Source organism: Leptinotarsa decemlineata, unplaced genomic scaffold (genome assembly GCF_025532065.1).
Source record: "Leptinotarsa decemlineata unplaced genomic scaffold, Ldec_3_MD MMD2_tig00026354_RagTag_RagTag, whole genome shotgun sequence".
Taxonomy (NCBI): domain Eukaryota; kingdom Metazoa; phylum Arthropoda; class Insecta; order Coleoptera; family Chrysomelidae; genus Leptinotarsa; species Leptinotarsa decemlineata.
In genome coordinates this window covers 12,321,326-12,346,283 of record NW_027412702.1, presented here as the reverse complement: position 1 = coordinate 12,346,283, position 24,958 = coordinate 12,321,326, and the positions used below count along the sequence as shown (strand labels likewise).

Sequence of the window (24,958 nt, the reverse complement as noted above, 5' to 3'; positions counted from 1 at the left end):
GACAACCATCAGCGCAATTGCAACGACTTGCTCATTAAGAAATATAGGAGCAACTTCTATATACCAAACCCACATTACACATTTATGTAATGAAGGAAGCAGTAAGTAATAAGCATATTTAGTATTCATCAGACAATGTATAAGAAAATGTCTAATTTGGTCAAAAAATATCTTAGATTACTAACAGGACTTATAGGACACATTCAATAGGGCAGGGGGCTCCAAACTTTTTTACCCAAGGGCCACCTTGTGAATTTTTGGGGGATAGGCGGGCCAGCAATATTTCAGGGCTGAAAGTTGAGACCCTCCCCGTACATCCAGAATTTTTTTATAATTGAGAGTTCAGAGGTGGTTTTTGAAAGTTTCTTGCGTTAGTTTTTTCAAGTGTCTATGTTTCCTTATATAACTTTGTTGTTGGCAAAAAAAAATTCTCTGCGATAAAAAAAAATCTGTTACTAAACAAACAATTATATTTGCTATAAAATAATATTAGCTCTGTAAAAGGATGGTTATTTCAAGTAGGTCTAATAAAAGCACGGGATGAGGTTATTTTGGTTCTGCCTCAGGTACAGTCAGGGTGAAATACAACAGGGCCAATCTCTACCCTTACACGTATAGTTCGTGACCACTTACTTTCGCTCAAGGGTTGATCGCTACCTATTTACAGTTTTACACTATTTAGAACAGCAGTGGCAAGTGAGACACGAGTGCTGTTTTTATTTAAAGGTAAAAATGCTTAAAAGGAAATATAGTATCAGATAAAAATAACTTTTGTTTTTCGGTATGCTAATTTTCCGCGGGCCGGAAAAAATCTGTTCGCGGGCCGGATGTGGCCCGTGGGCGGTAGGTTGGAGACCCCTGCACTAGGGTATGACCTCCAGAATTGAACTGGGCGCCTCATTACAAATTCATAGAGTGAAAGTTGATTCAGAATATTCCAGTAAACATGAACTTTGCGTATATTGCAATCAGTACGGATTATGTTAATACAACATCTTTGAGTGTCGTTAGCAGTAATAATTCTACTGAATTAGTTATTGCCGCTAGACTATTTTCCTCTAATCTATTAGGGCTTTCGCTGACAACTGCTGAAATCCACTGCCGCCAAATTTCTGATCAACTCCACTATCTTATTGCTGTGTCTGGAACCGAAGAGAAAGATGCCGCCGTTACAGTCGAGGACTTAACTATGGAGAATCCTTTTGGACTTCCCGGCAAGAAGAAGCTCTAATAGCCCTTTAATTCGAACTTAGCAAGAAAGTAGTCAGAAACGGCTGGAAATTACATCATCTTCAGACCAGTGAAAATAAATTAATACTAATAAATGTTATTCGAAATAAGGTTTTTAGAATTCATTTACAATAAATTATTGGCATGTGTCTGATGAGTACTCATTGTAGGACCATATAAGATGGAGTTGGAATCATCGTAAACATTGACCTCTATTGATTGAGTGGGATGTTCTCAAGAAACATGTTCCTTGAGATAAAAAAAATTATAATTGAAGTGAATGAAGCAAAAGGCCAACCCCAAAGATACTATTGCCCCTTCCAAGGTCATATTTTTCAAAGCTAGAACGTTAACCTGGATTTTCCGCAAAAGATTTGACTTAGGTCTTATATCAATCAGTTTTCAAACAAATGGCTACCTGTGCTACATTGCTATGGTGGCAAAAAATTTAACAACCATTAGTGCAAAATTGGCCTGTTCTGGAATCACAGGCAATTTTTGCGTATTCTACAACTGCTTTAGAGGTAATGCTGAACCTTTCACCATTACAATGAACTGCAGCTTCAAGATTTCCTAGATAATAAACAAAAAATAAGATCTACACTGATAGCAGACAAGCCTTATTAGCCTAGAACAGACAACGTGTTATCTCAGGGCTAGTACTAGAGTGCCACCAAGATTTAGCCAAAGCCTCGGTAGATAATAACATTATCCTGAGGTAGGTTTAAGGGCACGAAAGGAGTGAAGGTAATCGCATTGCCGACTCTTTAGTCAAGGAAGCGGCTGGACTAAGCATTTTAGGACCCTGTGGCACCTACGGCCTGATGACTTCGACAATTGTGAAACTAGCCAAACGTCACTCCCATGCTCAATCCCTGAAGAAATGGGATGAAATCAAAAGATGCAATCTTACCAGGATCACCCTGGGCGACCCTGGGAAGTTGGCGCCGAAGAAATATCTGTCAATGACTAGGAAAAATATATGCTTCACAGTAGGATTTCTGACTGGCCAGTGTCAACTAAGGAAACACCTCCATAATATGGGGCAAGTGGACACACCTCTATGCAGTATATTTGAAAGAAAGATAAAACTGTCAGGAATGTGCTATGCGAGTGTGAGGAGTTATCGTCAATAAGAGAGTGTGTATTCGGCGAGTCTTGGCATACACCTGCCGATATAAAGGTGATGTATCCTACTGACCTGTCCACCTTCCTGGAAAGGACAGCATGGACGATGACCTAGGAGGACAACTCTTGAAGAGGATGTACAATTGGTCACATGTGGGCAATGTGCTGTGGGCCTACACTCACCCTCCCTACTCTACAGTTGCAGAAACAAAAAATAAAACTGTGAGAATATATGAAAATTCTGGATCTGGAGTCTCACATCCATCCTAAGAGGCGTAATGCCTGTTAGATACGCTTCAGGCGAGAAATTTAAAGTAGATTTAAACAGCCGCCAATCAGGTGCATCGTATGGGACAGCTGAGTGGCTGGCAGTACCCCAGGCTAATATGCTGATTTGAAAACTATGGAAGGGGTGCTGTTGGAATGATTCAAGCTCTGCAAACCCATTAGAAATACCTCCACCATCTTCGAAAGCAGAAGTGCAAGTAGAAACATTCCCTCAGAAGGGCTTCGACATGGTTTCGGAAGGATCTATGTTTTATCAGATAAGCAGCAATGAAAGTTCGGAAGTCATTTGCTTGCGAGTCAAACCGACTTTGGAGCACAAAATCCCCCTAAAATGATTAGCAGAGGAAATTCAATTGAACAGCCCTGTTTAAAAAAGGCTTACGTTGATAAAACAAACAAAATGAAGCTATACTCATTATTTTATTCAAAATTTAAATATATTTTCAGTGGAGATGCTAGAGATCAGTTTGGAAGAGTATACACAACACTGCCCCTAAGAAACTAACTTAAGGTTAGGATAAATTGAGGTTTTTTACAAAAAAAATTGTAGGTCGTAATACTGGAGGACCTTAGCAACCAATTGGAATCTACATTTTGATAGGTAGAGTCATAATATGATGGCTGCTTGATGTGGAACAAATGTGTAAAAAATTGTTTCTTTAATATTTGTAGAAAGCCACCACAAAGAGCAGGTAGTTGAATAAAAATAGCTATTCATTAGACTATAAGTTAACTGAACCAGATTTTGGAGTATTACAGCAAATCAGTGACATTTCCATCAATACAACGTCGTCGAGCGCCATTAGCGCTAATGGTTCCACTGAATTAGTTATCACCGCTAAGACACTTGTCTAGAATCTATCAGGACTTCTCTGGTAACTACGGAAATCCACTTCCGAGACGGACGCTTATCGACGGCAGCCCCGAAACCACGCCCCTAATCCACCAAACTGTTAATCAACTTTACGAACTAATCTGACTGCCAACGTGTCCGAAACTGGAGAGGAAGTCGAAGACATTACAGTCGAGAAATTAACTCTGGAGACGTTACAGCTGAAAAATGAACCAGTAAATATCCGGGAAATATCCCCAACTCCAGAAACCATTAGGGCATCAAGTAAATTCGATTATAATTGGGTAAGAGACGGCAGTACTCCCGTGGGACTACGGCGAGAAGAGACTCTAATAGCCCTCGATTTCGAACTTGGCAAGACAGTAGTCGGAAAGGGCTGGATATTTATTCTGTTCCTGTGTGTTTTCCCGCGTGTTCCATTTTCCTTATTGCCTTTCCTCGGGATTTATAAGTCAGATTGCGCAGCGCTGCAACATATGCCGTCGGGATTTAATCAAAAGTAATGAATCAAACTATTGCGCGGTAGCTCACGGGAAGCCCCACTTTCCAGAATTACGATCGGGGCCCCGGAAACAGAAAAAGCGGTCATAACAAATGGCTCGCTTGAGAGTTTCTCAACCGTATGATCGGTTATCGAAAGATGACTTTATTCGAAGAAAACCTCATTGAATGGGGTACGCGTGAAAAATTACTGCTGAAGAAATTTCTGTACAAGCGATAGTATTCAGAATAGATAATTCAAAATGTTCCAACCAATCTAATATGCCCCCTTTCTTTTCCGAAAATATTGGACCACGTTGACTTTTTGAAACCAGACTACAAAAACGGAGCCCGATACCAAACAGCGCTGTTTCGATCCGCCATAGAATTCATCAGTGGTGCTAGTGCTAGTGCTAGTGGTGCAAATGCATTACTGGACTCAACTGTCCTTGAAGGGGAAGCCTGGGTGGTACCTCACGGCGATCTTTGATATTCGAGGATTGAATCTTCTGTCAATCCAACGAATGGTTCCTTCACTTACTCAGGCTTTTCCTTTAAGGACGGTTGAGTCTATCAATGCATTCGTGGTTCAGCCTAGCACTGCCGAGGATATCTATGATGGTTCGATACAGCCCTATTTGATGTTGCATCACGAATGCTTTCTGGTTTCAACTAGTTGCTTTGCAGTGAAAGCTGCAGGGAAAGACATAGGACAAATTTCATTCATTGTTCAATGTTGAACCTTAGGTTTGCAATGAACGACCTTGGGAACCTCATTTATCGTTTATATGGAGATAAGTTGTTGCCCACGGCTTCGCCCGCGTAGAATTTGGTTTGTCACATTGAGTTTCATCACAGACAATTTCAAACACACAGGCTTCAGGTTTCCAAATTCAAAACTGACGGAAACCAAAACAATTTTTGAACCCTATTTTTAACTCCCCCAAGAAACAAAAATAGGTGTTTAAAAATTGTAAATTCCACTCGGGCGAAGCCGTGTGTGTAAGTGTGAGTGTAAATTATGATTTTGAAAAGCAAAATTATTTCTTAACTAATCATTTAAACAATCGAAATATAAAAAAATCGATTTTAAACAATTAAAAATTAAAATTAGGAAAAACATTTTTTTTAATCATGATTATCTCTAGACAACAAAATAGCAAAAAAAAATTTCAAAAATATTGAATTTGTTTAAAACAATTTAATAAACAAATTACGTAATAACTGCCATTGTTTAATGTGAAAACAGACATAGCTAAATATCAATTGGAAAAAAAAATTTCATCAACAATTTTTAGATATTTAATTTTGCAATAGTTATAAAAAATTATAATTAACAAATTAATAAACTTTTATGAACTTTTATCCCAGGATCGTATGGAATATATATATCAAAAGGGCTCCACGAAGTTTAATATAGGCCAATTATTTATACCTTTTATCCCATTATTTATGCCAAGGGAGATTGTGAAAAAATTTGTTAGTTAACAATTGAATAACTTTTTGAAAAATGGTAATGAAACTTTTTTTTCTACGGGACTCGATTCATTCAAGTGTTAAGAAAATACTAGATTTTTTTCAAATTTTTGAAATGACATTTTATGCTATTAAAAATTATTTCTTTTGATAAACTCTCTTTAGCGGCAGCGCGCAGAACCCTATTTTCAAGGTCAAATTAAAATTTTTAATAATAGAGGTAGAGTTTCGGGAGTCGGGACTTTTTCATCGGAAATTTCCATAATGTTTACCATCTGCTAAACTCTCTAATGGTTTGTCGATCCACGTGATAGAAATAAAATACCAATATTTCGTTAGAATGTATTCCAATCAATTATCAAGCCTATCCTACTATATATTTGCAGCAAGAAGGAATGGGGTCATGCCATGGAATTGAAGTATGCTAACTGAACTATCTTCTCATTACGTAAGAGTAAGGCGGTAAGGATAACAATTTAATACATGCAGTATCAATAAAACGAGCAGGAGTGTTGAAAACTATGTGCAATTCACTCTACAACGGAGTATAATTATGGAAGTGGATAATGTGAAGCAAGGGAAACATAAAAGGAAGATAGGCAGGTTCACGATGAATAACTCTAAATAGCAAGCAGGACCAATAGTTATTCCTAGGATATTTTGACATGAAAAATTACATAAATTACTTTTATTCAAGAATACTTTATTAGATCTCGGTAAGTTTCTTCATTAGACATCAGATACCCACCCCTGCACTGAAGTGCAAATAGGTAAATGAAATAAAGCTTTACTGAGGCATTAAACTTTGAACTTAGACATAAGCAGCACGTTGTTGAGAAAAATTTTTGACGATTTTTACTGCCCCACCCCCAATGAGAACGTAATCGAGAAATTTGTTAGGGACTTACATGAGGAAACCTCTTTGTCCGACAACTTCGAGACCTTCGAAACAGTCTCACATAACCTCTGTGAGAAACTTCTTTTCAATGGTGTAAGATATGTTCTAGTAGATTCAGTTCATCCAATATTTTGAATTAGTGAAACACAATGTTTCTCAGGGCTCTGTCACAGATCCCTGTTATTCAATACTAATCATATTTTTCACCAATTTCTTCAATTATTCTCGTGGAATACATTGATTATAAGATCAGATCTTTGTCATTTATCGGTAAACTTGAATTGATATACAAAGTATAATAAAATAGACTCTTAGGAGACAGGCAGGAAAAACTAAAAGATGAGTTATCACTGTGATCAGCCTTCAGATAAAAACTACGAAATATATTTAAGAAAAATAAATGTTTTGGATAAAATAAGGCATTCTTCATGCTCTTCGCATATTTCCAATAAGAATTTTAATCTGAACAAATTCAGTGTCGAAAACAATCGACTTAAAGTGCGTCACTTTGTAGTAAGTCTACTGCTAAAGTTGAAGAACATTGATTATCGTGGTTTTTTCATAAACTAATCACAACACTCTCATTCGATATTGATTAAGGTACTATTTTTGGTTTTCTGACATTTTCTTGAAAAACATTCTAAATATCTCCATTGGACAACTCAAAACTCTGATGGATAGTTTCTTCATTTCTCCTTTTAATCTTTTTTAGACATAAAAAATCTTATTAAGTAATTTCATATAACTTGGCTGCTTCCTTCAACTCAGGAAAACTGCAAAACTGTACTTTAATTGAAACCTTTGTGAACGTCAATGTCCTCGGGCTTGTTTCCGTGCTGCCACTTAGCAAACGTTCGAGCTGTTTGTGACAAATACTGCAAGCCAGGAATGTTCATTACACGATTACCATTTCTCAAGTCTACGAAATAGAAATTATGTCAGTTGGACTGTACTAACAATTCGGTTATAGTAGAATATATTGCGAAATTTCATTTAGGACGAAATGAGGCTTGGGGTTGAAATTAAACTCCATTCAAGTAATGTTATCGTTAACAAGTTCGAATGTTTAATGATTAATTTCGTTGCAGTAGAAATTTTATGAAGCTTGATTACTATTTTTGAGAAATTTCATAGAAAAAGCAAATGAATTTTGCGATTTCAATCTTTGTCATATATACTGGATCTTATGAATAAAGTGTAATAGAACTTTCTACTTCGGAAAGTGAAGGCAAAACGTTCACATTGTTTGAAGTAATTGTTGGAAGTAATTCAGGAGCACTTACATTCACTATAAATAAAATGCAGCATTTGTTTCAATATAAGCAAATTGGCATTTTCACCCTTCATAATCTAACAAAAAAGGTTCGGGACAAACAACAGAAAAAGTGCTTTCATTTTTGAATGAACAAGATGATACGTTGAGAAAGTTGTATATAAATTAAATTGTGAAACTTGCCCTGAGGTATATATTGGTCAAACTGGCAGAACATTTAGGAATCGCATCCAAGAACATCATATGAGCTATTTAAATGGAAAAACAACTTCAAAATATTCAACGTTTGCCACCCTATACCTGTATACAGTTTTCCATTACAAGTTTCGCATTTTTCAGATTGTGGAAGGTGAAAATACCCAAAGAAGGTTGATAAAACATCTACTTTTCTCCACAAACAATGACTTCCGTTCAATATAAGCCAATGCTTTAGTTAAAACAAAGAAACCAGAGCTGCAAACTTCACAACATAAACAACAGTGAGCTATCTCAATACTGTATCGGGGAAATACTAAACACACGAGTTGGAGCTCATAATGGGTTTAAATAAATTAAAACTTTTTGAGATCTGATGGTGAGCCCGGTTTTCAAATTGATGTAACACAAAATATCTTTTCAAAAACCCTCGTAAGCATGATAGATAAAATTGGTGCGAAAGCTGACGAATACATGTACGTCTAAGTAAACCATTCGCACTTGGATCAATACCTTAATCAAACATGATTAGACAAACTCAACATTCATGCAACTTTCTACAACCGAGAACTGTTCAACCCATGGGAGCAGATTAGGGAAGAATTATAAAGCTTAATATCATGAAGCCCTATAGAGGAGCTGTATTAGTTATAGAAGACGAAAGTTACAGCATAGCTCCATGGCTGATGACTTCCCTCAGAAACCCACATCATGAACATGAAAAACGATTCAATACAGTGATAAAATAGTGGAGTAGTTGAACATTGATGTTTTGGTCGGCTATTTTGGTTCCACATAATAAACCATATATCTAGTATGTCTTTTAGACCAAAGATATATGCCAATAGAATTGAAACAACTGAACTCTTTTCAAGGAGCTCAAAATATAGTTATTTCAAGATCAATAACTTCAACACATCGATTAATCGTTATATATTATGACTGAAATTAGGTTGAAGAACGGACTAATATCAGTGAAAACATGAACAAATATTGCTTTTTCACACTCACCTGTCGGTTTTTGTTGTGGAAATTTGAGTCATCCGGTCGTCACAAGTTATATCTTTTTGAATTTGGTTACTGATCCTATAATTATAAAGATTGAAACAATTTTTTTTTTATGAATTATCCAAATTTCACAGCGAACTGTAGTTGCAGTTCGTGTTTTGAATAACACTCTCATACTAAACAGTGGCTATTGTATATTACCACATAATATTACCTTTCAAAAAATTATATTGTTGATTGTTTCCTTACACCATATTTGTTTCAACTTTGGGTAACTGCTTTTTCTATAATCAGGCTTGAAAATCTCAATCTAATTGATAAATCAATTTTCTAGTTTATCTGTAAAATGAATTTTTATCTTGTTTATTTGCCATTATTTTAACTGTATTTCATTTGATTCACTGATATCACACCAAAACATTATGTAGCCACAAACAAGCTGTAGTATTATAAAATCAAAAAATCTATAAAATTATTAGTTACCAACTTACTGTCATAACAAATACGCTGTTAAATGACTCACACAATTGAATTTTTTATTTGCAATATGCCCTCACTTTGTATCTCCTCACCCTCTATTTTTGTATTGTTGTGTCAATATGCTAATCACAAATCTCATAACTTTGCCTTATCATCAGTAATATTATCATCGCTATTTTCTATTTTTATATTGTAAATAGTGTTTTTTTGTCTTTCTCTTCCTTTTAATTTTTGTTTATATATTCACTTTACACTGTTTTTTCTCACTGCGCAAGACAATTGTGTTAGATTAGGTCCAAAGTGAGTGTGCCTATTCGACCCTCCACCGCAACCCGCAAGGGTTTATTGTGACTTACACCTATTCACACTCAACCAAATAAACCCAGCTTCTTAACGAAGCCGATTAGTTTGTATGGTGAGTGGTTTTTCAGGTCAGATGGTAAGATCAGGGCTCTGCCGAACTCTGAAAACCTGATTCGGTCCCCAGCGGGGCAGGCAAAAAGTAACTGTTTCATCATTTTCCAAACAGTGGCGACCCACACTGTCTTCCAACAGTCCGAGTCTCTTCATATTATAATTCAAATTACAGTGACCTGTAAGAAGGCCTCTTAGACATTGTAGTTCATCCCTACTGCAGTCCAACAATTGTTTGGTATCAAGCTTCGAAGGATGATTAAACGCCTTGGAGTGAGCCAGTCCTGGAAGATTTTGCCAGAAGTCCATAAATCTTCTGGCCAGCGAGGTGTTCAATCTTTGTTTGGCAAAGCCTAAAGCGATGCCAATGACAGGTTCTGGTCCGATGAAACTGCTTGCGGAATCCTCCTTTGCACGGGAGTTAGCAGCCTCATTACCTTCCAGGCCGGTATGGTCAGGAATCCAGACCAGAGACAATCTGTTCAGTCTTCCTATCGAGGAGAGTCGTTTTTGACAATTTGCTACCAATTCAGACATTGTTCGGTAGAAGCCAAGAGCTTCCAACTCCGGCGCCGCTTGACTGTCCCAGAATATTTTTATTGACTTGTGTTTGAAGTTGGATCTTCAATCTCTCCAGACACAATTCAATAGCGTAAATTTCCGCTTGAAATACAGTCGCATAGGTTCCTCGGCAGATTAATATCTCTGCTCTGGGTCTGTCAGAGGTCATTTCCAGAATGCTGAGACTTCCAGTGTCAACCAACAATCTGTTGCACTCTGCATTAAAATGATTTGTGTTATTGGCAATGTGCACAAGTCTATATGCAGTCTATCTAGCCTCTCTCTCCAGAAAATTGTGGAGAAGAGGTAGATCTAAAAAGATCTCCATGGCCGCTGGCGACCATGGAGATACTGTTGTTAACGAAGTAGCAGATTCACCCAGAGTAGAATCTAGGTCAGATTTTATATTGATTGAGCTGAGGCCTTTCGAATGAAATTATTGTACCACATAACGACGACTAATTTTCTCCATTTTTACAAATTCACTGAAAATGTTCGCTGAAGATGGCTGCCAAATTAATTCTAAACAACGCAGCGTCTTTAAACTTGAAACATATGCTTTATAGATTCTGTACTTTCTATACTTTCTAATAGAGTGATATTTTTCAAACAACTACCACCACCTCTAGGTCAGGCCGGGAACTTCTAGGACCATCCTCGTATTCCTTCACATCTATTTTGTATGTTTTGAAATTACTTATTTATTTCAAATACTTTGGGACTGAATTATGTAGTTTAGGACCAAAAAATAATTCAGACTTTTGACAGAATTTTAGCGATTACTATGGGTCCATAGTAAACAATGATATATTAAGAGTAATCTTACATTGACTATTTTTGTTTCTCTATGTAGAAATGTAGTGGAGTGAATCCTTTTTTCTTAAGTATCATTTTTTGAAAGGTATTTGTGCTGATTCCTTCCCATGCGACAATAGAATAATTTATAACTAACCACCAGCGAGCTTAAAAGAATGAATAAGTTATTAAGAGTTAATAAGTCTCTTGATACCTATACATCAGTGTTGTTCAACAAAAAAGGTCAGTTATAGTATCATTTCTTTCTCTATGAATGGACATGAACAGTGTGAGTGTTCAGAACAGGGTGGAATCGTATGATATATCATATTTCCGCTGAAAGGTTGATTTACGGCAGTGGGGGAGAATGTCATAAACCTAATTTTAGATACGTTCAAAGTGAGCACATTATTATCCATTACTATCCAATCAGGTGGATGGCTCTTCTCTGGATGAAATCCAGCAGCTTCAGAGTATTATTAGGGGCGGAGTTCCATACATGTGGACAATACTCCAAACAAGTTCTAATCTCAGCTTTATAAAGCATCAAAAATTGCTGAGATGTGTACAGTTTTCTGGTAAGGAACAGTGTTTCAAGCTTTTTAGAAGCGGCTTCTGCAATTCCAGCGACATGATTGTGCCAAGGCATATTGGTGTCCATTTTAATCTCCAACAAAATTATCGAAACAGAAATGGGAATTGTCTGACCTGAAGTTATTATATCCGGTTCGGAGACATTCATATTTTTGGAGAAAACCGATGCCTGGGTTTTTGTAGCATCGAATTGAACCTGGTTATCCTAATTCGAAATCACCTCTAGATCCTCATTAAGATATGCAACCTCCTGAGCCGGTGAAGATGTGCCGCCGATGTTCTGGAATCCAAATGAAATAACGAAACAAGTGTGTTGTCATTAGCAGAGCAACATATTGGATTCTTGTTTTTTTTTTCAATAATAAGTCGTTGATCAACAGAAAACAGAAACTATTCGAGAGATATCCGTCGACGGCCACTTGCATACACAAAAATGATCCAACAAGCCATAGCTTCGAAGTTTGGCCAGCAAACCCTCATGCCACACACGGTCAAAGGCCTTAGAAATATCAAGCACAACAGCTCTTGACTGTCCATGTTTATCAATTGCGTTATTACAAATATGGGTGACATGCGATAGAAGGTCGCCTGTTGATCTGTGTTTCCGAAATCCATATTGATGATCGCTCAAGATGTTGAAACCTTCCAAATATTTGAGGATATGATGGTTTACGGTTTTAGGTTCAATTTGCGGGTAATCAATTTTCCACCTTACTTTTCTTTGTTTGAAGCCTTCCCACCAAAAGAGCAATTGTGTACATATGAATCCTCACCACTCTGTTTAAACCAAGTTAAGAGATTACAATCAGTAGATCCACGCATTCAAAATCTTTCGCACTCAATATCCGGCGATTCATCTAAACTAAACGAGAGTTGGAAGAAAAACCGTTCACCGGAAATTGATCCAGACCTATATTACGGATCTCTAGAAACTAAGCTACTAGAAAGTACAATTCTGGAGATAGCAACACCCCCAAACGAAAAGCGTCTCCTTCGCTTCGAATCCCTCTCATTTCACAATTATCTCTTGAAGAACTCTTTCACAAAGTGGGCAAAAACACGTTTCGACGGTGTCAGTTGCGTATCACCACTTATCTTTCACCCACCGACCCCCCGCAATCTCTTTCAGCACGTCGAAAAGCTGGAAAGCTCGAAAAGAGAACGATTTTCGCGTGTTTCTTTTAGTCCAGTGAAAAAAGTAATTTTAGTTCACAATAATTAGCATGGAGATAAACATTGGTACAGGCCTAGAATACATTCCTATAAATACAATATCAACAGTCCCCACTGATCTTATGTATGCAAAAAATATTAGGTCCAAAAAAATGTCGTTCTCTTTTCATTTTTCTAGTTATGAATGAGTGTCATCGTAGAAAAGAGGTCAAGTGAAATTTGATCATGATTGTCTACAAAAATTCCTCTTATACTTTTTTTTAGAAGCACCATTCCTGAGATATCGTCATACTATATTTTCTTGTGGATATGTGTAAATTGTTCAAAAAAGTCTCATCAGTTATTTCGTCATCGATATCATAAGAATTCTTATCTATTGTATTTGACTCACTATTGGAGCAAGACTGGCCTTGACATTTTAGGCGGACAAAATAATTCACTTTTTTGTAACCATGATTAGTTTTCGCTACAATCCTTTGCGCAATAACCAATAGTGGTTTTTAGAACATTTTCTGAAGCAGGGGAACTAGAAATTTAAAAGAGTTCTAAAATCTAATAAAAAGCTTATATCACGGTGTTTGTGGTCGCACTCCTCCGAAACGCTTCGACTAATTTTTATGATTTTTTTTTGTGTATGTATATCAAGTATCTGTGTTTCTTCGAACGAGATAATGTGAACACCTTCTCTTAGTATATGCTCGGCAATAGCTCATTTGTTGATTTGCCCGAGGCGAAAATTTCTCTTATGTTCAGAGAGCGGGGTGCTAATACTTCTCTCCGTAGTTTCAATGATAACCGATCCACAGCTACAAGCGATCTAGTATACCCAAGGTGTTGCTAGAAAATCTCTGGAGTCCTCAGCGGACCTTAAATTCTCTCTCATTTTTGTACTTCTTGGGAGCTATTTGAATCCAAAGCCAAAAGACATAGCATGTGTGATCCAATACTAAACAACGCTGTTTCGATCCACCACAAGTCTCATTAGTTGTGTTAGGCTTTGAAGAGCCTCCTTCATCTTTGATATTTGAGGATCGAGTATTCTGTCGATCCCATAGATGACGTCATCTTAAGTTGAGATGTCATCGTTTTTACTTACCCTTGACCTTCAATAAGTTTTTTAGCACACATGGGAACGGTGAGGTCTTCTGAAATTTCATTCGTAACGGTGAATTGAAAATCCGAACCAACTTCAGCTTGTTATGAATTATCGTAAGATTACCACTTTTTCACCTAATTTGAACGGACTATTTCCCACCCGCCGAGGACGAAACCTCATTTGTTTTCATGCCCGCGCGCCCTTACATGTACTCGCTTTCTCTCTCTCATCTTCGAGGTTTGTTTTGTGTTGCGTGCCGTGTTTTTAGTTAGAGTTCTTTTTTTTTGTTTATCGCCTTCCTAATGAACGTGCCAAAACAGAGAGTCGGATTACTGTTTCATTCCATTCGGCTTACACAGGTGCCCGTTTTATTCTGAGTAAAAGGGCGTCGGGGTAAATTAAAGCTGGCGACGCCAGGGGCTGATCTAATCAGGATGAAGACAGGATATTCCGGAATTGAGTTAGAGAATTTTTATCCACCGCTGGAAATGATTCGGGAAAAAACAAGGACGACAATACAACTGGCAAACAAGAGTAAAAATACAGAAATTTGGACAAGGGAGGGTTATATATTCCTAAAAAATCGTACACAATATTGAACAGAAGTTATTTTTATGGATATTAATTCAAAGTTTTTCGTTAATTTTTGGGTATTTTTACCTCCCACATGATAAACGATTTTTAACGATAAGTCACTGTGTACATCAATAGATATACAGTACACGCCACGACTGATGGCGAGAGATCGCGCAGGTATAGACACTCCCAATTAAATTACTTTTAGATTGCGATAAGCCCCTTGCCGGCCAGTGTCGCACCTATAAATAGTTTTGATTAGGGAAGCAAATGGAACATGACTTCTTTGCAATTTCTTTTCAAATTTAGTATTACAGGTAGTAGTACAGTTTATTAAAATGTTATATAATGATACACTTATCCAAAAATAAACTTTAATCAGTCATTTTCTAATTACAAATTTTTTTCATCCTCACTGCTGCTTGTGTTTGTGCTGGTGTCGTCATTTAAAATCATAATCACTGGATTTACCTTTGTTTGAACGCTCTATATCTACTACATGTCGGCCACGCTTCTGCCATTCCTTGGAAGTGATTTGATCAAACTCGTGCTCCGCCAGTTTCCTCACATCTTCCAATTTGAAAGTTACATTCATTTGGAACACGTTGTTTTTGACAGTAGCCCAAATGAGTTCAATGGGATTCAAATCCGGATGGTAGGGTGGAAGTCGCAAAACGTGTTCAAGCAGAACCTCATCAAATTTGTACCAAATACTATGATGCTTTTTATTCAGCTTGATCAACTCGTATAATTCGCGTTTAAGCATGTTAGAAGTAAACATAATGCTTTTTTTGTGCAGCCACTTCAGAATTTGTGTTGGGGGATGCATAAATTTGAATATTATGCTATGGGGCATTATATATCACGAATACCGAATTCAAAGGTAAATTTGGGATTAACTTTCCTTGTAATCAAGAAGAGAGAAATGAAACTTTCTGTTTTTTACCACTTTCATTTGTAACTAACGTTACTGCAGTTTCGTCCTATACGGACATTTTCAATGTTTATTGTATAAGTTACAAATAAAAGTGGTAAAAAAAAACAGAAAGTTTCATTTCTCTTTTCTTCATTATGATTTACTACCACGTAGTAACGGCTACATCCATATCCATTTATTCCTTCTAATAATTTACCATAATTTTCGGAATTCATTTCTGAAAGATAATCACCCAATGTTGTGCTTGATTTATATATGAACCGAAAATTAGGTATAAAGTCCATGTCACCTCCTTCATAAAAATTTTCTTTTATTTTCAGCCCTTCTCCATTTGAAACCTATCTTCTTTAAAATTCTACGAAGAGACATTTCGGAAGCCACAATTTCCAAAACGTCAATAATTTTGTGTTTGAACTTTTTAATCGTAATACGACATCCTTCCGTTCCATGAATATTGGAATACACATACTCGGTAATATCAGTTACTGGTGCTCTTCTAGGCCGCTTCTTTCTTGAGGTGGAAAACGTAACTTCTCCATTATTTGTAGAAATGAATTATTCTCCTTCTTTAACTACTCTTTTAATGGTTCTTATTAAAATACCTAATATAAAATGAAGATGTGTGTTGAAATAGTTTTTTTTTTAAATTTATTCAATGTTAACTGTAGCGGGAGATGCTTCATTTTTCACATTCAACACTTTTAAAATGATTGAACACTTCAAAAATTATTTCACGTGCCTGGTTTTTTGTGAGGCGATGACATTTTTTTAAACAAATTATTCAGACAATGCCAAACGCCAACAGCATTGGAGGACAAGTAATGATACGCCTCTGTAACTGTGGTAAAATCTATATCGGTCAGACGAAAAGAAGCATTGGTAGCCGCCTAGTCGAGCACAAGCGGTGTGTGCCGGTTGGGACAGACCGAGAAGTCTGCAGTCGTTTAACATGCACCGTCCGACGGGGAACACAAGATCCTGTTCGAAAATACCGGTAAGAAGACCATGGCAAAACCCGGAAACCAACCAAAACATTGACGCCGCCATTCCTACAATAGTAAATCTAAGCACTGACAAAAAATGAATTTATATGCTCTTTGCATTTCATAGAGGGTGAGGTAAAGAACTTGTAGGGTGCTCATTTTCGTCAAATAGTGGCTCTAGATCTGAATCAATGTCGTTTTGGTTTTTGTCAAGGATCTATTTCATATTACCGCATTCTTAGCCAACGCAGAATTTGCAAACGGCGGAAAATTGACGTCCATCTTTCTACAGCCACATGCTTCTTTACAGTCCGTTGTGCATCTGCACAAGATATTTTTCGGAAAGTTTGGAAGAGCAGCGTGTCCACTCATTCTGATGGGTTTGCGGTCCCATTCCAATTCCCATCCATGCCATAACGTAATAGTCTATCCTCGTGAAGTGGAAACGTGCTGAGTCAGTGGTCGGAGGTAGTTCAGATTGAGCTTGGAGGGAACAAAGAGAACACGATCATTGTCTACTGCCATCATATAGGGGACTACGATTTTCTGCCCTGCTGCTGAAATTTCTTGGGGAGTGGTAGCGGAGGAGGATACCAGAATTTATCCCTCTGCTTTAGCAATCATTCAATAATTGATCGTTGCTTAAAGTTATCTAAATTTATTTTTTAAGTCCTTGAAGTTTAGCTTGTAGGAGAAGGAGTAGTATATTGGCATACACTTCAAATTCAAACCAAAATTTTTAAGCAGCAGTTTTTGATTTTTTGTTAAATGAAAAATACATATGTCTTGTATGTAATTGAATTCCCCATGAGATTCACCATATTCCCCATAAGATATTCATTTCTCTTAAATAAGCACCAACTGAAATAAATCACCCTAGGGTTAGCAGTTTGATAAATTTCTGGAAAGTATGATTTTTAGTTTTCTATTACAACTGCATACATTCGAAACTATTAGTCCTTGAAGAAAAAAAACAGAAACATTAATTGTAGGAAATTCTACTCTCTATGATATTGAGTGGAAAACTTTTGTAGCTTAAATGTTCCAAAAAAACAGGGGGGAATGGTGCATATTGCATTTCAAACACATGTAATTTTAGACAACATTTTGAAAATTTAGTACTATCTCTTGTGAGTAAATCCCCTCTTCATTATTAATAGTTTGTAAAACAATTTTCTCATGACTGATAATTTTTCGCTATCAGATTTTTTTTGCTATTACAAAATCTGGAAAAAACCAAAACCAAAGTCCACGAAGTCAATCTGCCATATGACTGAGATTCAACCAACTAGTTATGTGAATGTTTTTAAATAACTGTCGTTATCTCTTCCAGTGACGTGAAGATCTTGGAAGGTGTGAGTGAATCGTGTTTCAAAGCTATCCCAAAAAGTGCTGATAGGAAGTTAAAAATTAGAGTTTTCACACAAAATTTTTGGAAGTCTACTTGTAGATTGAAAGTTTTTCCTGTGAGTGTGATTTTTCATCAATACTTTGATGTTACGTTTGTTGGTAGCATCTCTGTGTATGATCTGCTTCTCCCCACACCCAACTGGGCAGATTCCACTAGATATGGAAGAATACCGATTCAAAAAATCTTAAATTATGATAAACAGTACACTGCCCAATACACCCATAAGAAATCCAGTATATAAATAAAGAGAGTCAGTGACTCCGGAATAGAACTATGCAGTACCTACTCTGGGTAGAACTATTTACCTTTTTCCATCGCTTCACGAAATCAATTTGAATGATGACATTGTTGACATACCTCACAAGTTTCGCACGTTCCCCATTTCTTGAATTAGCGTGACTCCTTTGTCGACTCTCGGAAAAAATCTCCCCTACAAATTGCGACTCCAACGAATAATGAAGCCGACTCCCACGCATTCCCTCCACCCCCTCCCTGCCGCCCCTTCAAAACCAGCGCCGTTCCACGTGACTAATTGCCTTGTATTCTCCAGGTGAACATCAGCAACACGTGGATGCTGCCTGAAGAGGGATTTCCGGTGTTTTACCGCTATTTCCGGGACCGTATATCCTGGTATGAGGCGGACGCCGTGTGCCAGTTCCACCATGCATACCTGGTAACCGGTAAGTACTCTCATCTCGGATCGGCGATCTGTCTTTTCGTCGACGCCCGACGGTGCTTTCGAAGCGGAGAGTTTCGAACAGAAAAAAATCGCGAATCGCAGGTCCGTAAACGAGTGAATCAATCAAACGAAATGGGCCGCCTCACGACGAAATCTTAACGGCCCTTTCGTCTTTCGATAAAATATATCTCAATTAGGGCGATAGGTTTCATCCTCGAAATTTGAAAACAGTAAAATTTATACAGGCTCATAAGAAGTGTACTCCTTTGGTTACTATGTTATTTTTGAAAATACAAAATCTTTCAAATTTGCAAACCAGTAATCTAGTAATATTTTTACAAGCTTTTATTTAACTTGCAAGGTTTGTACGTACCCATGTATGTAGACTGTTAAAAAAATAAGGTGTATGTTCAAATTTCGCGGGTAAGAGATTTATTTTTTCATGTTGGTACACTGAAACTGAGAACATTGTTGCCAGGTTGTGATTCTATATATTTTATCATATATAATCATATTAATGTAAATAGTATAATTTCCGTGCGCCACTGCAAGAGATAGACTAAGACAAAAACGTCACAGTTATTTCTGATAATTTGGTGCCTTCTATTTTGGAATTTTTGGGTGGTTGGCAATTTTCTGCTATCGCAAAAAAAGAAGAACAAAAAATTTGGATTACATTTTGTGTAAAAAGTAATTAAGTGCTCAGAAACACTTGAAATGTTGACAATGGCATACGGTGATTGTACTCTAAGTCAGAAAAATGTTTTCAAATGGTCGAGAAGATGTGAATGACGACACTTACCCTGGACGCCCTAGCACATTATCAACCGATGAAAATGTTGAGAAAGTGAAGAAAATTGTTATGCTTGATCGTCGAATCACTATTACAGACGTTGGCATATCGGTGGCTCATGCCATGATATTTTTTCGGATATTTTGCAAAGTTTGTTCCAAAATGGCCGAATTTTGACCAAACAAATCGTCGCACCGTGTTAGAAATCACACGTTGAAAAGTAAGACCTCGTTAGTCCATAGCTCGCACAAGTTTCGTCTTTTGAGAGTTGTCGTTCGTAGGACGACAGCTGATTTCTATTACTGTGGCGTAGTGCATCAGAAGTTTTTGCCACATGGTCGTAGGTAAATGTGGAGTATCATCTTGAAGTTATGCGCCGCCTGTGAGATGCAATGCGAAGAAAACGTCCGGAATTTTGGAAAAACAACATAATCATGTCTCGGCCACTGTATTGACCAGACTTGGACTCCTGCGACTGTTCCCACGATTAAAGAGACCCATGAAAGGACGGCGTTTTGCGATGATTGAGGAGATGAAAATCGAATCGCTGAGAGAGATCTTGCACATGCGAAAAAGTACGTATCAGGTCGACGTTTTGTCATCATCGTTACGTCTCACGAAGAAATACAGATCACTTGGAAATCATAAAATTTTATATTCATCTTTTATTATTTGAAGAAATCGTTTGAAATATCAATTAGGGAGTAAGGCCCAGTATACTTCTATTCCCCGCGCAGGATTCCAAAATTGGTTCAACAAACATTCCATCGACATCCTCAATTCAGACACTCGCCCTTATTTGGTCTAATCCGCAAGTGCAATTTTACATAAATTCAGTTCGTCTTCATCAAAATTCATGATTGACATTCGATTCGTATTTCAGAAAGAGTAATTTTTCCATTATCAATTTGCTCTATCAAAAGATATAAACAATTCAAATAACTAAAAATTGATTATTTTTGCGAATATCTCAAAAAATATTGAAGATATTCAGAATTTAAAAAAAAGTCCAATTCTCGTCTCTCTGTATCACCAAGATTTAGAGTTTCAATTGAGCGATGAAAGTACGAGTGAAAACGGATGGTCCAGCTCGTGCACAAACTCCCGATTCGGGCACTTCCACAAAAAAATATTGTAACTCTCTAAATATGAATATTTGGGAATGAGAAATACCAGGGACTTGATCTAGTTAATTTTATTTTTTATCAATTAACAATGTTTTCCAAATTGGAAATAAAGATGAATTTTAAAATTGGAGGCTATAGAAAAGAACTTTGCTGTAAAAATGAAACATTTAATATTGTATTCATTTATGTACAATCACAGGGACATAGCGGTTGTGGCAGTACCGGCCAGGGAGCCGGCAGCGCGTGCCTATAAATAAAGCGTCGCCGGGGCAATAGTTACATCGATAGTTACATACAAATGCGTTTGTTATTGAATTATTAATGGTTTCCAGTGAATATCACTATTGAGTAAAATTTTTTGATAAGCAATTTGTTTATAACAAGCAAATTTTACACTTCATTTTTATGGAAAAATTAAAATTCAAATGAAAATAACCACGCGTTGTTTTGAAACGAAAAAAATTAACGGAATATCAAATAAAATACAAATTCACAGAATGATACCTACATGATTTTTATTCAGTTTTGTAGCCTAGTCCAAAAAAAAATGTAAGTGTGAGAATTCATTTGTTTAAAACAAATTGTTTAGCGAATAAACAATTGGATTCGAAAAAAATTAATATATTTTTCATAATACTAAACAGTAGTAAAAATGATCATATTCCAGAATAAATTAACCCTCAATATTGATATTTATGGGCAAAAATTAATGGTTAATAAATAAATGCGTTTTCGTGCAACATAAATTTCATTTTAAAAGCGATTTTTTTTAAATAATAATTTGCATTATCAATCGCATTTCCGCTGAAAAAAATTATTTACGCAATGTTTATATATACATTTTTAAATAATATGAAAGAATTAGCGACTCGTCCGGGGTCCACACGGGTGCAATTCTGATACTGAATATACATATAAACATGTGCGATCGCTGCTAATCATGATGTGCTATAGGGCCTTCGACGCGCTATTTATAGGCACGCGTCACTGGCTCCCGGCCGGTATCGCCGCAATCACTATGTTTCTGCATTTAAATCTGTAATATCTTCGAAAGTATCCATTTGAAGTACATGCTGTATAGGCCATATCGATCCTATATTAAATGCACAATGTATTCAAGGTACTCAATTGGAGAAGGATTAATGGTGTATTGCTTGAAATCCCTTCGCAAATAAGCCATTATTTCTCGAGGATGGTTACACAATGGTTATTGTGAGTATCTCTAAGAGACAGACATATACCATTGCGAACTTTTTTGTAGACGGTTGCGAGGTGTACAATACTGTAGTACATTTTTTCATACATCTCGTAGGGTTCACCCATCGTTTACAATGTAAGCGCAAAAATGTGTTCACTTAAACATCAGTGTCTCTCTATCAGTGTTTCTCTACTATATTATGCACGTCATATACATATAAACCTTCCTCTTGAATCACTCTATCTATCGTAGTTTTAAAGATCTAATCATACATAGGGACAGACAGCGGGAAGCGACTTCGTTTTATACTATATAGTTGATAAAGCTTTCATCAACAAGAAAACAAATAAATTGGGGCATTTGACAAAGAAATTTGTTCGATGCTTTATTTTTTAAAATTTTTATTTTTCAAATAAATACACGGAAAACTGGATTTTTTCAATTTTTCCAGCAGGAATATTCTCTAAAGAAAGCCTTCAAAAAAAGTTGAAAGTTGCAGGTTACAATTCGAAAAAATACCAAGATGTAAACCTTCAATTTGGTAGAAATTATTATTTAATAAAAGAATAATCAAAAGGATAGAACTATTATTTATTCAGCTGCTCATCCAGGCACCTAATTATTTCATTACTTTTTATTATATTTCACGGGTTTAAACAATTTGTTAAAGCAACTGAATCAGGAATAAACTAAAACTTAGTGTTATAGTTTCAGATAATGAGAATCCTCAAGAATATTTTTTCAAATCTTCAGTATCCGCAATAGTCGAGATACTTGTAGAAAAACAAAACCTCTATTTTGTTCAACTAAATCGCTTATAACTTTTTGACTATTCATTAGCGCAACTTGCTCGAATCGTAAATTACTCGATAATAAATTACGAATCAAACGACACCTCAATCATAATTTTCGATGAAGGCGAACTGAAATTATATGAAATGGCACTTGTGAACCAGACTATAACTGTCCTATCAGCGCTTCAGGTCGTATCTGACCCGTTCGAATAATTCAGAACGAACGAATCTCCAAACCTCAATGCGGTCTCCAACAAAATCGGCCTCACGTTCACAATCGATTAGACGTCATACGGGAAACCTTCGTTCCTATTTTCTGCTATAAATTATTCAGCACCTCTAACTCTAAGTTGATGTAGACAATATCTCAGCGAGCTTGACGGTCTCCCATTTACCAGAAATTCTCCGAGAAGAAAAATTACCTCGGTGTGCCGACATTATTCGGGAGAATCCCAAGTTCAAATATCCTTTGCACGGGGTGTAATCAAGGATAAGCATAAACAGATACAGAAGCAGAAAAATTATTCAAAAATTCTTGTGTTGCGGACTATCAAAAGATGTCTTCACTTGGAGATTGTTTGAAAGGCAGGTAAAAACTTTATATTTCTATTAATTTTGGCCATAAACACTTTTTCAACCTTGTTATCTATCATAAATTGAGTAAATGTTTTCTGCTGATTGGGAGTCTAACTTGACTCTAAGTCTTCGGAAAACACTCTCAATGGAAAACTGCCTTATTGAAGCAGTTCTTTAGTTCTCTTTTCGGACGGTCACGTTATAAAGGTCACACGTCACAAGTCACACGTGGCAGTAACTGTTAAGCATCATGAAAGTAACTTTAGGTGAAGGTGAATTTTCATTTTTCTCAAAAAATATTGATTCACTCATCAATTTCTATTTTGTCCCCTTCATGATAGTCACCCTATGCACTTTTTGGAATGTCCTTGAACTCTCTCAGCGATTTCGGTTTTTATCTCCTCAATCGTCGGAAAACCTCGCTCTAAGGCGCTCTAAAAGCAGTGCCTGTGCGAAAGTAGCGATTCACATTGAATTTGAATCGCTGGAAATTAAATCTATTTGAAAAAAGGTCTCAGAAAGTGCATTCTACATAAATGCAGTTCTCCAAATGGAAGAGTTCTTAAACAGCAAAGTTCGAGATGTACTGAGTTGAACCTCAAAACGATAAGCGGCCACAGTCCGTCGCGTATTTCTGATATGTACCGCTCTTGGTGGAATCAAATGTGCCAAGCCACTTGAACACTTCTCATGAAATTATCTATAGAAGAGAGACAAATCTCCAACCTTTCTTCGATGTTCCAGACTATCAAGGTTGCACGTGGTGTTCGCGTGTCCAATCAGGCGGATGGCTCTTTTCTGGATAGAATCCAGCAGCTTCAGGGTATGTTTAGGGACGGAGCTCCATACATGAGAGCAATACTCAAAAGAAGGTCTGATTTGAGATTTGTCTTGAATACGAGGACAGCGAATCTGAAAGCGCGGCTATGAGAGCAGCAATCTCGGCAACAAGAAGGCTCACAAGGAGGCGACGGAAGGCTCAATGTCACATGGAACATAGTGAGAATGGGTAGTAAGAACGAAGAGAAAAAGAGAATCAAAGAGCAAATGAGGGCAGTGTGGCAGAAGGAATGGGATCCGGAAGAGACTGGGCGACTGTTCTACAGATTCTGTGGTGAGCCTGAAGTGGCACATCATGTGATAGAATAATGAACGGATGGAGATAGGACTGGATGGCTTGAATGGAAAGGATATAAGGAGCGGGAAAATGGAGAGGTGAAATTGAGAGGAGAGAACGGTAGGAATAGCGAATGGATTAGGTTTGTTAACGAATGGGCAGAGAATGTGGTGAAGGATGAACGAGAAGAGTGAAGGGCAGGTTGTCAGCTTGGCGCCATCGTTTTTTTCCAATAAGTCGTTGATATACAATGAAAAGAGGGTTGGAGGAAATATTGATACCTGGGGAACACCAGCGTTGATGGGGAAAGTATTCAAGAGATATCCATCGACCGCCACTTGCAGGGAACTTTCTTTCAGGAGGCTGGAGATCAATACACAAAAGTGATTCGAAAAGCCATAGCATCGAAGTTTGGTCAGCAAACCCTCATGCCACACACGGTCAAAGGCCTTAGAAATATCAAGCCCAACAGCTCGTGACTGTCCATGTTTCTCGATTGCGTTATTCCAAATATGGCTGACATACGATAGAAAGTCGCCTGTTGATCTTTGTTTCCGGAAGCCATATTGATGATCGCTCAAGATGTTACAGCCTTCCAAATATTCAAGGATATGGTGGTTTACGGCTTTCTCCATGATTTTTGAAAAGGAAAACCCCCTTTCTTGTACATGTTGAAAAATCTGCCAAATACTAGTGCGGGTTCATTTGCGCACTTTTTACGAACTATGACGGGCACTTCATTAGGACCAGACGCCTTGTTGATATTGAGTTGTTTTAAAATTCGCCTAACTAGACGTTGTCGAAAAGTAATTTTCGGCAGTGTAG

General features: G+C 37.1%; 2 protein-coding genes across 3 annotated transcripts in view; one reads left to right on the top strand and one right to left on the bottom strand.

Moving 5' to 3' along the window:
• LOC111511482 (uncharacterized) overlaps positions 1–24,958 on the top strand; it is a 121,365-nt gene that overhangs the window by 3,625 nt on the left and 92,782 nt on the right. Inside the window, exon 2 of the mRNA XM_023167497.2 lies at positions 18,400–18,529. Coding sequence (XP_023023265.2) covers positions 18,400–18,529 — 130 coding nt within the window. The remainder of the gene's footprint in view (positions 1–18,399; positions 18,530–24,958) is intronic.
• The window catches only part of Mct1 (Monocarboxylate transporter 1), a 215,271-nt gene that overhangs the window by 127,922 nt on the left and 62,391 nt on the right, over positions 1–24,958 (bottom strand). Inside the window, exons 1-2 of one of the 2 annotated variants that reach the window (XM_074184197.1) lie at positions 9,044–9,110; positions 8,833–8,907 (exon numbers count right to left, since the gene is read on the bottom strand). The exons of the other annotated variant lie outside the window; for it this stretch is intronic. The gene's annotated coding sequence lies outside the window, so the exon portion shown is untranslated. Of the gene's footprint in view, positions 1–8,832; positions 8,908–9,043; positions 9,111–24,958 lie in introns of those variants that run through there. 2 annotated transcript variants of the gene reach the window in all.